The sequence below is a fragment of the Oncorhynchus gorbuscha genome, linkage group LG10, assembly GCF_021184085.1.
Source record: "Oncorhynchus gorbuscha isolate QuinsamMale2020 ecotype Even-year linkage group LG10, OgorEven_v1.0, whole genome shotgun sequence".
NCBI classification, from domain to species: domain Eukaryota; kingdom Metazoa; phylum Chordata; class Actinopteri; order Salmoniformes; family Salmonidae; genus Oncorhynchus; species Oncorhynchus gorbuscha.
Window position 1 is genome coordinate 99,792,178 of NC_060182.1, and position 14,360 is coordinate 99,806,537.

General features: G+C 44.5%; 1 protein-coding gene across 6 annotated transcripts in view; it reads right to left on the reverse strand.

Annotated features, from left to right (window-relative positions):
• The window catches only part of atrn (attractin), a 258,397-nt gene that overhangs the window by 176,556 nt on the left and 67,481 nt on the right, over positions 1 to 14,360 (reverse strand). For 5 of the 6 annotated variants that reach the window (XM_046367619.1, XM_046367616.1, XM_046367618.1 and 2 more), the window contains exons 12-15: positions 13,686 to 13,909; positions 10,365 to 10,486; positions 10,063 to 10,201; positions 3,778 to 3,968 (exon numbers count right to left, since the gene is read on the reverse strand). In XM_046367619.1, the coding sequence (XP_046223575.1) occupies positions 3,778 to 3,968; positions 10,063 to 10,201; positions 10,365 to 10,486; positions 13,686 to 13,909 (676 nt within the window). The remainder of the gene's footprint in view (positions 1 to 3,777; positions 3,969 to 10,062; positions 10,202 to 10,364; positions 10,487 to 13,685; positions 13,910 to 14,360) is intronic. The other variant, XM_046367620.1, reaches the window with a different exon arrangement.

A 14,360-nucleotide genomic window follows, 5' to 3' on the forward strand; every position in this document is an offset into this window, starting at 1 on the left:
AAATCCGAGCAAGGGTGGCATTCCAGAGGGATATCAGAGACTGCAACGTTCTCTGCTTTACGGAGACATGGCTTACTGGGAAAACGCTATCCAGGGCAGTACAGCCAACGGGTTTCTCCACGCATCGCGCCGACAGAAACAAACATCTCTCTGGTAAGAAGAGTGGAGGGGGCGTATGCCTCATGACTAACGGGACATGGTGTGATGAAGGAAACATACAGGAACTCAAATCCTTCTGTTCACCTGATTTAGAATTCCTCACAATCAAATGTAGACCGCATTATCTTCCAAGAGAATTCTCTTCGATTATAATCACAGCCGTATATATCCCCCCCCCCCAAGCAGACACATCGATGGCTCTGAACTAACTTTATTTAACTCTTTGCAAACTGGAAAACATTTATCCGGAGGCTGCATTCATTGTAGCTGGGGATTTTAACAAAGCCAATCTGAAAACAAGACTCCCTAAATTTTATCAGCATATCGATTGCGCAACCAGGGGTGGTAAAACCTTGGATCACTGTTACTCTAACTTCCGCGACGCATATAAGGCCCTGCCCCGCCCCCCTTTCGGAAAAGCTGACCACGACTCCATTTTGCTGATCCCTGCCTACAGACAGAAATTAAAACAAGAGGCTCCCACGCTGAGGTCTGTCCAACGCTGGTCAGACCAAGCTGACTCTACACTCCAAGACTGCTTCCATCACGTGGACTGGGACATGTTTCGTATTGCGTCAGATGGGAATATTGACGAATACGCTGATTCGGTGTGCGAGTTCATTAGAACGTGCGTCGAAGATGTCGTTCCCATAGCAACGATAAAAACATTCCCTAACCAGAAACCGTGGATTGATGGCAGCATTCGCGTGAAACTGAAAGCGCGAACCACTGCTTTTAATCAGGGCAAGGTGTCTGGCAACATGACTGAATACAAACAGTGCAGCTATTCCCTCCGTAAGGCTATCAAACAAGCTAAGCGTCAGTACAGAGACAAAGTGGAATCTCAATTCAATGGCTCAGACACAAGAGGCATGTGGCAGGGTCTACAGTCAATCACGGACTACAAGATGAAATCCAGCCCAGTCACGGACCAGGATGTCTTGCTCCCAGGCAGACTAAATAACTTTTTGCCCGCTTTGAGGACAATACAGTGCCACTGACACGGCCTGCAACGGAAACATGCAGTCTCTCCTTCACTGCAGCCGAGGTGATTAAGACATTTAAACGTGTTAACCCTCGCAAGGCTGCAGGCCCAGACGGCATCCCCAGCCGCGCCCTCCGAGCATGCGCAGACCAGCTGGCCGGTGTGTTTACGGACATATTCAATCAATCCCTATACCAGTCTGCTGTTCCCACATGCTTCAAGAGGGCCACCATTGTTCCTGTTCCCAAGAAAGCTAAGGTAACTGAGCTAAACGACTACCGCCCCGTAGCACTCACTTCCGTCATCATGAAGTGCTTTGAGAGACTAGTCAAGGACCATATCACCTCCACCCTACCTGACACCCTAGACCCACTCCAATTTGCTTACCGCCCAAATAGGTCCACAGACGATGCAATCTCAACCACACTGCACACTGCCCTAACCCACCTGGACAAGAGGAATACCTATGTGAGAATGCTGTTCATCGACTACAGCTCGGCATTCAACACCATAGTACCCTCCAAGCTCGTCATCAAGCTCGAGACCCTGGGTCTCGACCCCGCCCTGTGCAACTGGGTACTGGACTTCCTGACGGGCCGCCCCCAGGTGGTGAGGGTAGGCAACAACATCTCCTCCCCGCTGATCCTCAACACGGGGGCCCCACAAGGGTGCGTTCTGAGCCCTCTCCTGTACTCCCTGTTCACCCACGACTGCGTGGCCACGCACGCCTCCAACTCAATCATCAAGTTTGCGGACGACACAACAGTGGTAGGCTTGATTACCAACAACGACGAGACGGCCTACAGGGAGGAGGTGAGGGCCCTTGGAGTGTGGTGTCAGGAAAATAACCTCACACTCAACGTCAACAAAACTAAGGAGATGATTGTGGACTTCAGGAAACAGCAGAGGGAACACCCCCTATCCACATCGATGGAACAGTAGTGGAGAGGGTAGCTAGTTTTAAGTTCCTCGGCATACACATCACAGACAAACTGAATTGGTCCACTCACACTGACAGCGTCGTGAAGAAGGCGCAGCAGCGCCTATTCAACCTCAGGAGGCTGAAGAAATTCGGCTTGTCACCAAAAGCACTCACAAACTTCTACAGATGCACAATCGAGAGCATCCTGGCGGGCTGTATCACCGCCTGGTACGGCAACTGCTCCGCCCTCAACCGTAAGGCTCTCCAGAGGGTAGTGAGGACTGCACAACGCATCACCGGGGGCAAACTACCTGCCCTCCAGGACACCTACACCACCCGTTGTTACAGGAAGGCCATAAAGATCATCAAGGACATCAACCACCCGAACCACTGCCTGTTCACCCCGCTATCATCCAGAAGGCGAGGTCAGTACAGGTGCATCAAAGCTGGGACCGAGAGACTGAAAAACAGCTTCTATCTCAAGGCCATCAGACTGTTAAATAGCCACCACTAACATTGAGTGGCTGCTGCCAACACACTGTCATTGACACTGACCCAACTCCAGCCATTTTAATAATGGGAATTGATGGGAAATGATGTAAATATATCACTAGCCACTTTAAACAATGCTACCTTATATAATGTTACTTACCCTACATTATTCATCTCATATACATATGTATATACTGTACTCTACAACATCGACTGCATCCTTATGTAACACATGTATCACTAGCCACTTTAACTATGCCACTTTGTTTACTTTGTCTACATACTCATCTCATATGTATATACTGTACTCGATACCATCTACTGTATGCTGCTCTGTACCATCACTCATTCATATATCCTTATGTACATGTTCCTTATCCCCTTACACTGTGTATAAGACAGTAGTTTTGGAATTGTTAGTTAGATTACTTGTTGGTTATCACTGCATTGTCGGAACTAGAAGCACAAGCATTTCGCTACACTCGCATTAACATCTGCTAACCATGTGTATGTGACAAATAAAATGTGATTTGATTTGATTTGATTTTAAATGTCGTTCCACTTCATGATTGTGTCCCAATTGTTGTTGATTCTTCACAAAAAAAATACAGTTTTATATCTTTATGTTTGAAGCCTGAAATGTGACAAAAGGTCGCAAAGTTCAATAGGGCCGAATACTTTCGCAAGGCACTGTGTATATATGTTGTAATAAATTGTAACTAGTGACCATTCTATATATATGTTGTAATATATTGTAACTATAGTGACCATTCTATATATATGTTGTAATATATTGTAACTATAGTGACCATTCTATATATATGTTGTAATATATTGTAACTATAGTGACCATTCTATATATATGTTGTAATATATTGTAACTATAGTGACCATTCTATATATATGTTGTAATATATTGTAACTATAGTGACCATTCTATATATATGTTGTAATATATTGTAACTATAGTGACCATTCTATATATATGTTGTAATATATTGTAACTATAGTGACCATTCTATATATATGTTGTAATATATTGTAACTATAGTGACCATTCTATATATATGTTGTAATATATTGTAACTATAGTGACCATTCTATATATATGTTGTAATATATTGTAACTATAGTGACCATTCTATATATATGTTGTAATATATTGTAACTATAGTGACCATTCTATATATATGTTGTAATATATTGTAACTATAGTGACCTTGCTCACCAGAACGCTCATGATCTGCAGCTCCTTGAGAACGAAGTCCACCATCTTCTGATTGGTCAGTGAGGCCAGGACGGCGTTGTGACCCCGACAGGTCAGCTGTGCATTATCATACGAGTCCTTGGCTGTGATGAACTTCAGACATGAGTTACCAACCAGGTGCCAGTTCTCACCACATATATTCTCTGGAGGAAGAGAAATATTGATTATAAATAGAGATATACACTACTGGTCAAAAGTTTTAGAACATCCCCCAGTTTTTATTGAAACTTAACCAGTTAGTAACCTGAAATGGTACAAAGATGTAAATAAAATAAAAACTTTTAGTTATAAAAAGGCCTTTTTCCGGGAACAAGTAACGGTTTTTTATTTTTTATTATTTTACCTTTATTTAACGAATCAGGTCAGTTAAGAACAAAATCTTATTTTCAATGACGGCCTAGGAACAGTGGGTTAACTGCCTGTTCAGGGGCAGAACGACAGATTTGTACCTTGTCAGCTCGGGGGTTTGAACTCGCAACCTTCTGGTTACTAGTCCAACGCTCTAACCACTAAGTAACGGGCTAACAAGGTTGACAGAGTAACGGGTTGACAAAGTAACGGGCTAACAAGGTTGACAAAGTAACGGGTTGACAAAGTAACGGGCTGACAAAGTAACGGGCTGACAAAGTAACGGGCTGACAAAGTAACGGGCTAACAAGGTTGACAAAGTAACGGGTTGACAAAGTAACGGGCTGACAAAGTAATGGGCTGACAAAGTAACGGGCTGACAAGGTTGACAAAGTAACGGGTTGACAAAGTAACGGGTTTACAAGGTTGACAAAGTAACGGGTTGACAAAGTAACGGGCTAACAAGGTTGACAAAGTAACGGGCTAACAAGGTTGACAAAGTAACGGGTTGACAAAGTAACGGGCTGACAAAGTAACGAGTTGACAAAGTAACGGGTTGACAAAGTAACGGGCTAACAAAGTTGACAAAGTAACGGGCTGACAAAGTAACGGGCTAACAAGGTTGACAAAGTAACGGGCTGACAAAGTAACGGGCTGACAAAGTAACGGGCTAACAAGGTTGACAAAGTAACGGGTTGACAAAGTAACGGGCTGACAAAGTAACGGGCTGACAAAGTAACGGGCTTACAAGGTTGACAAAGTAACGGGCTGACAAAGTAACGGGCTAACAAGGTTGACAAAGTAACGGGCTGACAAAGTAACGGGCTGACAAAGTAAAGGGCTAACAAGGTTGACAAAGTAACGGGCTGACAAAGTAACGGGCTGACAAAGTAACGGGCTTACAAGGTTGACAAAGTAACGGGCTGACAAAGTAACGGGTTGACAAAGTAACGGGCTGACAAAGTAACGGGCTGACAAAGTAACGGGCTTACAAGGTTGACAAAGTAACGGGCTAACAAAGTAACGGGTTGACAAAGTAACGGGCTGACAAAGTAACGGGCTGACAAAGTAACGGGCTGACAAAGTAACGGGTTGACAAAGTAACGGGTTGACAAAGTAACGGGCTGACAAAGTAACGGGTTGACAAAGTAACGGGCTAACAAGGTTGACAAAGTAACGGGCTGACAAAGTAACGGGCTGACAAAGTAACGGGTTGACAAAGTAACGGGCTGACAAAGTAACGGGCTGACAAAGTAACGGGCTGACAAAGTAACGGGCTGACAAAGTAACGGGCTTACAAGGTTGACAAAGTAACGGGCTGACAAAGTAACGGGCTGACAAAGTAACGGGTTGACAAAGTAACGGGCTGACAAAGTAACGGGCTGACAAAGTAACAGGCTGACAAAGTAACGGGCTTACAAGGTTGACAAAGTAACGGGCTGACAAAGTAACGGGTTGACAAAGTAACGGGCTGACAAAGTAACGGGCTGACAAAGTAACGGGCTTACAAGGTTGACAAAGTAACGGGCTGACAAAGTAACGGGCTGACAAAGTAACGGGTTGACAAAGTAACGGGCTGACAAAGTAACGGGTTGACAAAGTAACGGGCTAACAAGGTTGACAAAGTAACGGGTTGACAAAGTAACGGGCTGACAAAGTAACGGGTTGACAAAGTAACGGGCTAACAAGGTTGACAAAGTAACGGGCTGACAAAGTAACGGGTTGACAAAGTAACGGGCTAACAAGGTTGACAAAGTAACGGGCTGACAAAGTAACGGGTTGACAAAGTAACGGGCTAACAAGGCTGACAAAGTAACGGGTTGACAAAGTAACGGGCTAACAAGGCTGACAAAGTAACGGGCTGACAAAGTAACAGGCTGACAAAGTAACGGGCTGACAAAGTAACGGGTTAACAAAGTAACGGGTTGACAAAGTAACGGGTTGACAAAGTAACGGGTTGACAAAGTAACGGGTTGACAAAGTAACGGGTTGACAAAGTAACGGGCTGACAAAGTAACGGTTGACAAAGTAACGGGCTGACAAAGTAACGGGCTGACAAAGTAACGGGTTGACAAAGTAACGGGCTGACAAAGTAACGGTTGACAAAGTAACGGGCTGACAAAGTAACGGGCTGACAAAGTAACGGGTTGACAAAGTAACGGGCTGACAAAGTAACGGGCTAACAAGGTTGACAAAGTAACGGGCTGACAAGGTTGACAAAGTAACGGGCTGACAAAGTAACGGGCTGACAAAGTAACGGGATAACAAGGTTGACAAAGTAACGGGCTGACAAAGTAACAGGTTGACAAAGTAACGGGCTGACAAAGTAACGGGCTGACAAAGTAACGGGCTGACAAAGTAACGGGCTGACAAAGTAACGGGCTGACAAAGTAACGGGCTGACAAAGTAACGGGCTGACAAAGTAACGGGTTGACAAAGTAACGGGCTAACAAAGTAACGGGCTAACAAAGTAACGGGCTAGGGTTGACAAGTAACGGGCTGACAAAAAACGGGTAACAAAGTAACGGGTTGACAAAGTAACGGGCTGACAAAGTAACGGGCTGACAAAAAGCTAACGGGTTGACAAAGTAACGGGCTAACAAAGTAACGGGCTAACAAAGTAACGGGCTAACAAGCGTGACAAAGTAACGGGTTGACAAAGTAACGGGTTGACAAAGTAACGGGTTGACAAAGTAACGGGCTAACAGGGTTGACAAAGTAACGGGCTGACAAAGTAACGGGTTGACAAAGTAACGGGCTAACAAGGTTGACAAAGTAACGGGCTGACAAAGTAACGGGTTGACAAAGTAACGGGCTAACAAGGCTGACAAAGTAACGGGTTGACAAAAGTAAGTAAAGGCTGACAAAGTAACGGGCTGACAAAGTAACAGGCTGACAAAGTAACGGGCTGACAAGTAACGGGTTGACAAAGTAACGGGCTGACAAAGTAAACGGGCTGACACAAAAGTAACGGGCTGACAAAGTAACGGGTTGACAAAGTAACGGGTTGACAAAGTAACGGGTTGACAAAGTAACGGGTTGACAAAGTAACGGGTTGACAAAGTAACAAGGCTGACAAAGTAACGGGTTGACAAAGTAACGGGCTGACAAAGTAACGGGCTGACAAAGTAACGGGCTGACAAAGTAACGGGCTGACAAAGTAACGGGCTGACAAAGTAACGGGCTGACAAAGTAACGGGCTGACAAAGTAACGGGTTGACAAAGTAACGGGCTGACAAAGTAACGGTTGACAAAGTAACGGGCTGACAAGGTTGACAAAGTAACGGGCTGACAAAGTAACGGGTTGACAAAGTAACGGGCTGACAAAGTAACGGGCTGACAAAGTAACGGGCTGACAAAAGGTTGACAAAGTAACGGGCTGACAAAGTAACGGGTTGACAAAGTAACGGGCTGACAAAGTAACGGCTGACAAAGTAACGGGCTGACAAAGTAACGGGTTGACAAAGTAACGGGCTAACAAAGTAACGGGCTAACAAGGTTGACAAAGTAACGGGCTGACAAGGTTGACAAAGTAACGGGCTGACAAAGTAACGGGCTGACAAAGTAACGGGATAACAAGGTTGACAAAGTAACGGGCTGACAAAGTAACGGGCTGACAAAGTAACGGGCTGACAAAGTAACGGGCTGACAAAGTAACGGGCTGACAAAGTAACGGGGTAACGGGCTAACAAAGTAACGGGCTAACAAGCGTGACAAAGTAACGGGTTGACAAAGTAACGGGTTGACAAAGTAACGGGTTGACAAAGTAACGAGCTAACAGGGTTGACAAAGTAACGGGCTGACAAAACGGGCTGACAAAGCTAACAAAACGGGCTGACAAAAACGGGTTGACAAAGTAACGGGCTGGTAACGGGCTGACAAAGTAACGGGCTGACAAAGTAACGGGTTGACAAAGTAACGGGCTGACAAAGTAACGGGCTAACAAAGTAACGGGCTGACAAAGTAACGGGCTGACAAAGTAACGGGCTGACAAAGTAACGGGCTGACAAAGTAACGGGCTGACAAAGTAAGGAAGTAAATTAAGCTTTGAAAGTTTATGCAATTCCTACAGGTGTCCCAGATGTTCTAACTCCCAAACCCCTCTGTCTGTATAGAAGCCGTGTTGGAACGGACTGTGTTACCCTCTTAAAACCTGTTGCGACTCTAGGGGCAGTATTTTCATTTTTGGAAAAAAAACGTTCCCGTAGTAAACGGGATATTTTGTCAGGACAAGATGCTAGAATATGCATATAATTGACAGCTTTGTATAGAAAACACTAACGTTCCCAAAACTGTAACGATATTGTCTGTGAGTATAACAGAACTGATGTTGCAGGCGAAAGCCTGAGAAAAATCCAATCCGGAAGTGCCCCATATTTTGAAAGCGCTGCGTTCCAATGAGTCCCCATTGAGCTGTGAATGTGCAATCAAAACCAGCTTACGCTTTCTACATATTCCCCAAGGTGTCTACAGCATTGTGACGTAGTTTTACGCAGTTTTACGCATTTATGTTGAAGAATAGCCGTAGGCGGCTACATTACTCTCGCGTAAAATACAGAGGTAGCCATTACTCCAATCGGTCCTACTGAAAAACTAATTGTCCAGACGGATATATTATCGAATAGATATTTGAAAAACACCAAGGTTGCAAGTTCAAAACTCCCGAGCTGACAAGGTACAAATCTGTCGTTCTCCCCCTGAACAGGCAGTTAACCCACTGTTCCCAGGCTGTCATTGAAAATAAGAATTTGTTCTTAACTGACCTGACTCGTTAAATAAAAAAACAAAAATTATAAACAACGTTTGCCATGTTTCTGTCGATATTATTGAGCTAATTTGGAATATTATTATTTCCCGGGCGATAGTTTCCATTGTAGAAAGTAGGTCCTTCTGTAGCTCAGTTGGTAGAGCATGGCGCTTGTAACGCCAGGGTAGTGGGTTCGATCCCCGGGACCACCCATACGTAGAATGTATGCACACATGACTGTAAGTCGCTTTGGATAAAAGCGTCTGCTAAATGGCATATATAGAAAGAATGCCACGAGCATCGTGTTCGGCTGTTATGTCTGCAAAAAGGTACTTTTGATGAGTCAAAAATGGAGATAAAATGTTGTTAACGATTCTATGATACTCTTCTGGGTTCTAACCAGGTAGAGAGATACTCTTCTGGGTTCTAACCAGGTAGAGAGATACTCTTCTGGGTTCTAACCAGGTAGAGAGATACTCTTCTGGGTTCTAACCCGGTAGAGAGATACTCTTCTGTGTTCTAGCCAAGTAGAGATACTCTTCTGGGTTTAGCCAGGTAGAGAGATACTCTTCTGGGTTCTAGCCAGGTAGAGAGATACTCTTCTGGGTTCTAACCAGGTAGAGAGATACTCTTCTGGGTTCTAACCAGGTAGAGAGATACTCTTCTGGGTTCTAACCAGGTAGAGAGATACTCTTCTGGGTTCTAACCAGGTAGAGAGATACTCTTCTGGGTTCTAACCAGGTAGAGAGATACTCTTCTGGTTTCTAACCAGGTAGAGAGATACTCTTCTGGTTTCTAACCAGGTAGAGAGATACTCTTCTGGTTTCTAACCAGGTAGAGAGATACTCTTCTGGGTTCTAACCAGGTGGAGAGATACTCTTCTGGGTTCTAAACAGGTAGAGAGATACTCTTCTGGGTTCTAACCAGGTAGAGAGATACTCTTCTGGGTTCTAAACCAGGTAGAGAGATACTCTTCTGGGTTCTTACCAGGTAGAGAGATACTCTTCTGGGTTCTAACCAGGTAGAGATATACTCTTCTGGGTTCTAACCAGGTAGAGATATACTCTTCTGGGTTCTAACCAGGTAGAGAGATACTCTTATGGGTTCTAACCAGGTACATAGGTACACTTCTGGTTTCTTACCAGGTAGAGAGATACACTCCTGGTTTCTGGGTTCCCACTGGCAGTTCTGGTCCACACCACAGCTCTTACAGCTGGTCTTCTTGTTGCAGACATAAGACGGGTTGTCTTTGGGGCAGATACCGTACTCCACTATGGCCCCCTGGGGTAGGAAGACACGTCTTACATTCACATACATGACGATTCCTGGATTTCCTGCTTTTATGAAAGTTACCATACATTTTTTTCAACCCTAATGGTACCAAATACAAATTGTGTGAAAGTCCATCTTATCTAAATGTAAAGTAACCCGTCCCGGCCCTTACCGTGACGGCCGTGCAGTTGGAGCTCACGGAGACACACTGAACAGCACACCACTGGCAGCCGTTAGTATTTGCTGTACAGCTGTAGCAGTCCGTGTACTGGTCACAACGATCGTTGTCAACATCTACAATACAACCAGAGAGGACCTTGTTAAACCATAATTTGGTAAAAGAATAGTAATAGTTTAGCACAAGAATAGTATATTAGTGGTATAGTACTAGTGTAGTACTAGTATAGTATAGCGTGGTATTGTATATTAGTAGTATAACATAGTAACAATGTATTTTATTTTATTTCACCTTTATTTAACCAGGTAGGCAAGTTGAGAACAAGTTCTCATTTTGCAACTGCGACCTGGCCAAGATAAAGCAAAGCAGTTCGACACATACAACAACACAGAGTTACACATGGAGTAAAACAAGCATACAGTCAATAATACAGTAGAACAAAAGAAAACAAAAAGTCTATATACAGTGAGTGCAAATGAGGTAAGATAAGGGATAAGGGAGGTAAGGCAATAAATAGTCCATGGTGGTGAAGTAATTACAATATAGCAATTAAACACTGGAATGGTAGATGTGCAGAAGATGAATGAGCAAGTAGAGATACTGGGGTGCAAAGGAGCAAGATAAATAAATAAATAAATAAATACAGTATGGGGATGAGGTAGATTGGATGGGCAATTTACAGATGGGCTATGTAAAGATGCAGTGATCTGTGAACTGCTCTGACAGCTGATGCTTAAAGCTAGTGAGGGAGATGTGAGTCTCCAGCTTCAGAGATTTTTGCAATTCGTTCCAGTAATTGGCAGCAGAGAACTGGAAGGAAAGACGACCAAAGGAGGAATTGGTTTTGGGGGTGACCAGTGAGATATACCTGCTGGAGCGCGTGCTACGAGTGGGTGCTGCTCTGGTGACCAGTGAGCTGAGATAAGGGAGGACTTTACCTAGCAGGGTCTTGTAGATGACCTGGGGCCAGTGGGTTTGGCGACGAGTATGAAGCGAGGGCCAGCCAACGAGAGCACACAGGTCACAATGGTGGGTAGTATATGGGGCTTTGGTGACAAAACGGATGGTACAGTGATAGACTGCATCCAGTTTGTGAGTAGAGTGTTGGAGGCTATTTTATAAATGACAACGCTGAAGTCGAGGATCAGTAGGATGGTCAGTTTTACGTGGGTATGTTTGGCAACATGAGTGAAGGAGGATTTGTTGCGATATAGGAAGCCAATTCTAGATTTAATTTTGGATTGTAGATGCCTTTAAACAGGTCAACATTCACAAGGCCGCAGGACCATTACCATGCTCTGACCAACTGGCAAGTGTCTTCACTGCTATTTTCAATCTCTCCCAGACCCAGTCTGTAACAGCTACATCTTTCAAGCAGACCACCACAGTCCCTGTGCCCAGGAACACGAAGGTAACCTGCCTAAATGTCTGCCGACCCGTAGCACTCACGTCCGTAGCCATGAAGTGATATGAAAGGCTGGACATGGCTCTCATCAAAACCATTATCCCAGAAACCCTAGACCCACTCCAATTTGCATACCGCCCCAACAGATCCACAGAGGATGCAATCTCTATTGCACTCCACACTGCCCTTTCCCACCTGGACAAAAGGAACACTTATGTGAGAATGCTGTTCATTGACTACAGCTCATCGTTCAACCCCATAGTGCCCTCAAAGCTCATCACTAAGCTAAGGACCCTGGGACTAAACTCCTCCCTCTGCAACTGGATCCTGGACATCCTGACGGGCCGCCCCCAGGTGGTGAGGGTAGGCAACAACACGTCTACCATGCTGATCCTCAACACGGAGGCCACCTCAGGGGTGCGTGCTCAGTCCCCTCCTGTACTCCCTGTTCACTCATGACTGCACGGCCAGGCGCGACTCCAACACCATCACTTTATGTTGGCGGTTCCTTTTATTTCGGCAGTTACATGTACATAATTTACACACATGCAACACACACCCACTTCAGCTCAGAGAGGCGCAGCTCATGAGCTCCATCAGCAGCAGATTTGATTTGGGACAACGAATGTGTTTATGTGACAAATGGTATTGCATCTCACCGAATCTCATTGATTCATTCCTCTAATCAAAACAAATCTCATTGATTCCTCTAATCAAACCGAATCTCATCGATTCGTTCCTCTAATCAAACCGAATCTCATCGATTCGTTCCTCTAATCAAACCGAATCTGATCGATTCGTTCCTCTAATCAAACCGAATCTCATTGATTCGTTCCTCTAATCAAACCAAATCTGATCGATTCGTTCCTCTAATCAAACCGAATCTCATTGATTCGTTCCTCTAATCAAACCGAATCTCATTGATTCGTTCCTCTAATCAAACCGAATCATTGAGAACTAAAACGTATTGTTCCTGTATCAAATCGGAGCCTATGTACAGTACCAGTCAAAAAGTTTGAACACACTAATTCAAGGGTTTTCCTTTATTTTTCTTATTTTCTACATTGTATCCGAACTCCTCTCTTGGCATGTCCAGCCCACTCATAAATCTCAGCCAATCACGGCTAGTGGGAAGGTTGCTGACTTTTTCTGTGGCTAAACAAACTAGGCCGGAATTTACTCGCATTTACAAGTTTGTTATTAAGGCAAAAGAAAGTTCACATGTCCCAGAAGGCATTTCTGAAAGAAAAATAATAATAATATTAAAAAGGGAAAAAAAGGACTGAATTTGACTTGTGACATACGAGGTTTCCTGAATCGGGTCACATTTTCAGGTGATACAACATTTCATATTTTGCGGTAATTGTGTTTTTGTCATAGTTCTCTCTTTGGGACCGGAAATCTCTTCATTAGCTTAACTACTAGCTAGGTAGCGAACCCTGTTGTTTTATGGCAGACCAAGCTATTTTTTGAAGCACATTTTGTTGACTGTCGATCCTATTTATATGTAGCTAGCTAGCTGACGTTAACTAAAATATATGGTTAACATCATAAACAACTTATCCTGGCACCGCCACCTCCTGATGCTAACGTTACTCTCCATGCAGCCCACTGCAATGCTTTGGAAAATCTATCAACTAAAATGTGCAAAAAACTGATTCGCCCCCGGTCGTAACGACCATCCCACCTTGTCGTTAAAACCACTAGACAAAGTTAGCTAGTTGTTTCCAAACACACCGGAAGTACCTCAAACAGCAGTTCAAAAGGTCTATAGGGCCATTATGGTTATAAGGCCTTAATAAAATACCAGGAGGAGCAGGGTTTATTTTCTATTTGATAAGGGAGGTAGTAAACTGTATGATGGTAAGTGGGGGTAAGTTAGAGGTTCGTTAGATAGACAGGTTACCTACATGTTCTGGTTCCACAGGAGGCCAAGGCGGTCTGCTCATCCAGGAATCCGGGGTTCGAGTCCCAAGGCAGGCAGGTCCCTAAGGTAGCATTCCAGAGGCAGTGAACTCCCAGCCAGGTTGCTGCACAGACGGCAGCGCTGGGAGCGCTGGAGCAGCTGGCTGGCGTATACATCAAAATGTCACTCAGCAGGAGACTGTTAAATCCCCCGAACACGTACATTACTCTGGAGGAGAGAGAGGGGAAAAAGGAGAGTGAGAGAGAGAAAGTGAGAGAGGGGAAAAAGGAGAGTGAGAGAGAGAAAGAGAGAGAAAGAGCGTGCGAGAGGGCTGTGGAGTAAGACAGGGATGCAGCTTGAGCCCCACCTTCTTCAACATATATATCAACTAAATGGTGAGGGCACTAGAACAGTCCGCAGCACCCGGCCTCACCCTACTAGAATCTGAAGTCAAATGCCTACTGTTTGCTGATGATCTGGTGCGTCTGTCACCAACCAAGGAGGGCCTACAGCATCACCTAGATATTCTGCACAGATTCTGCCAGACCTGGGCCCTGACAGTAAATCTCAGTAAGACAAAAATAATGGTGTTCCAAAAAAGGTCCAGTTGCCAGGACCACAAATACAAATTCCATCTAGACACTGTTCCCCTAGAGAACACAAAACAACGATACATATC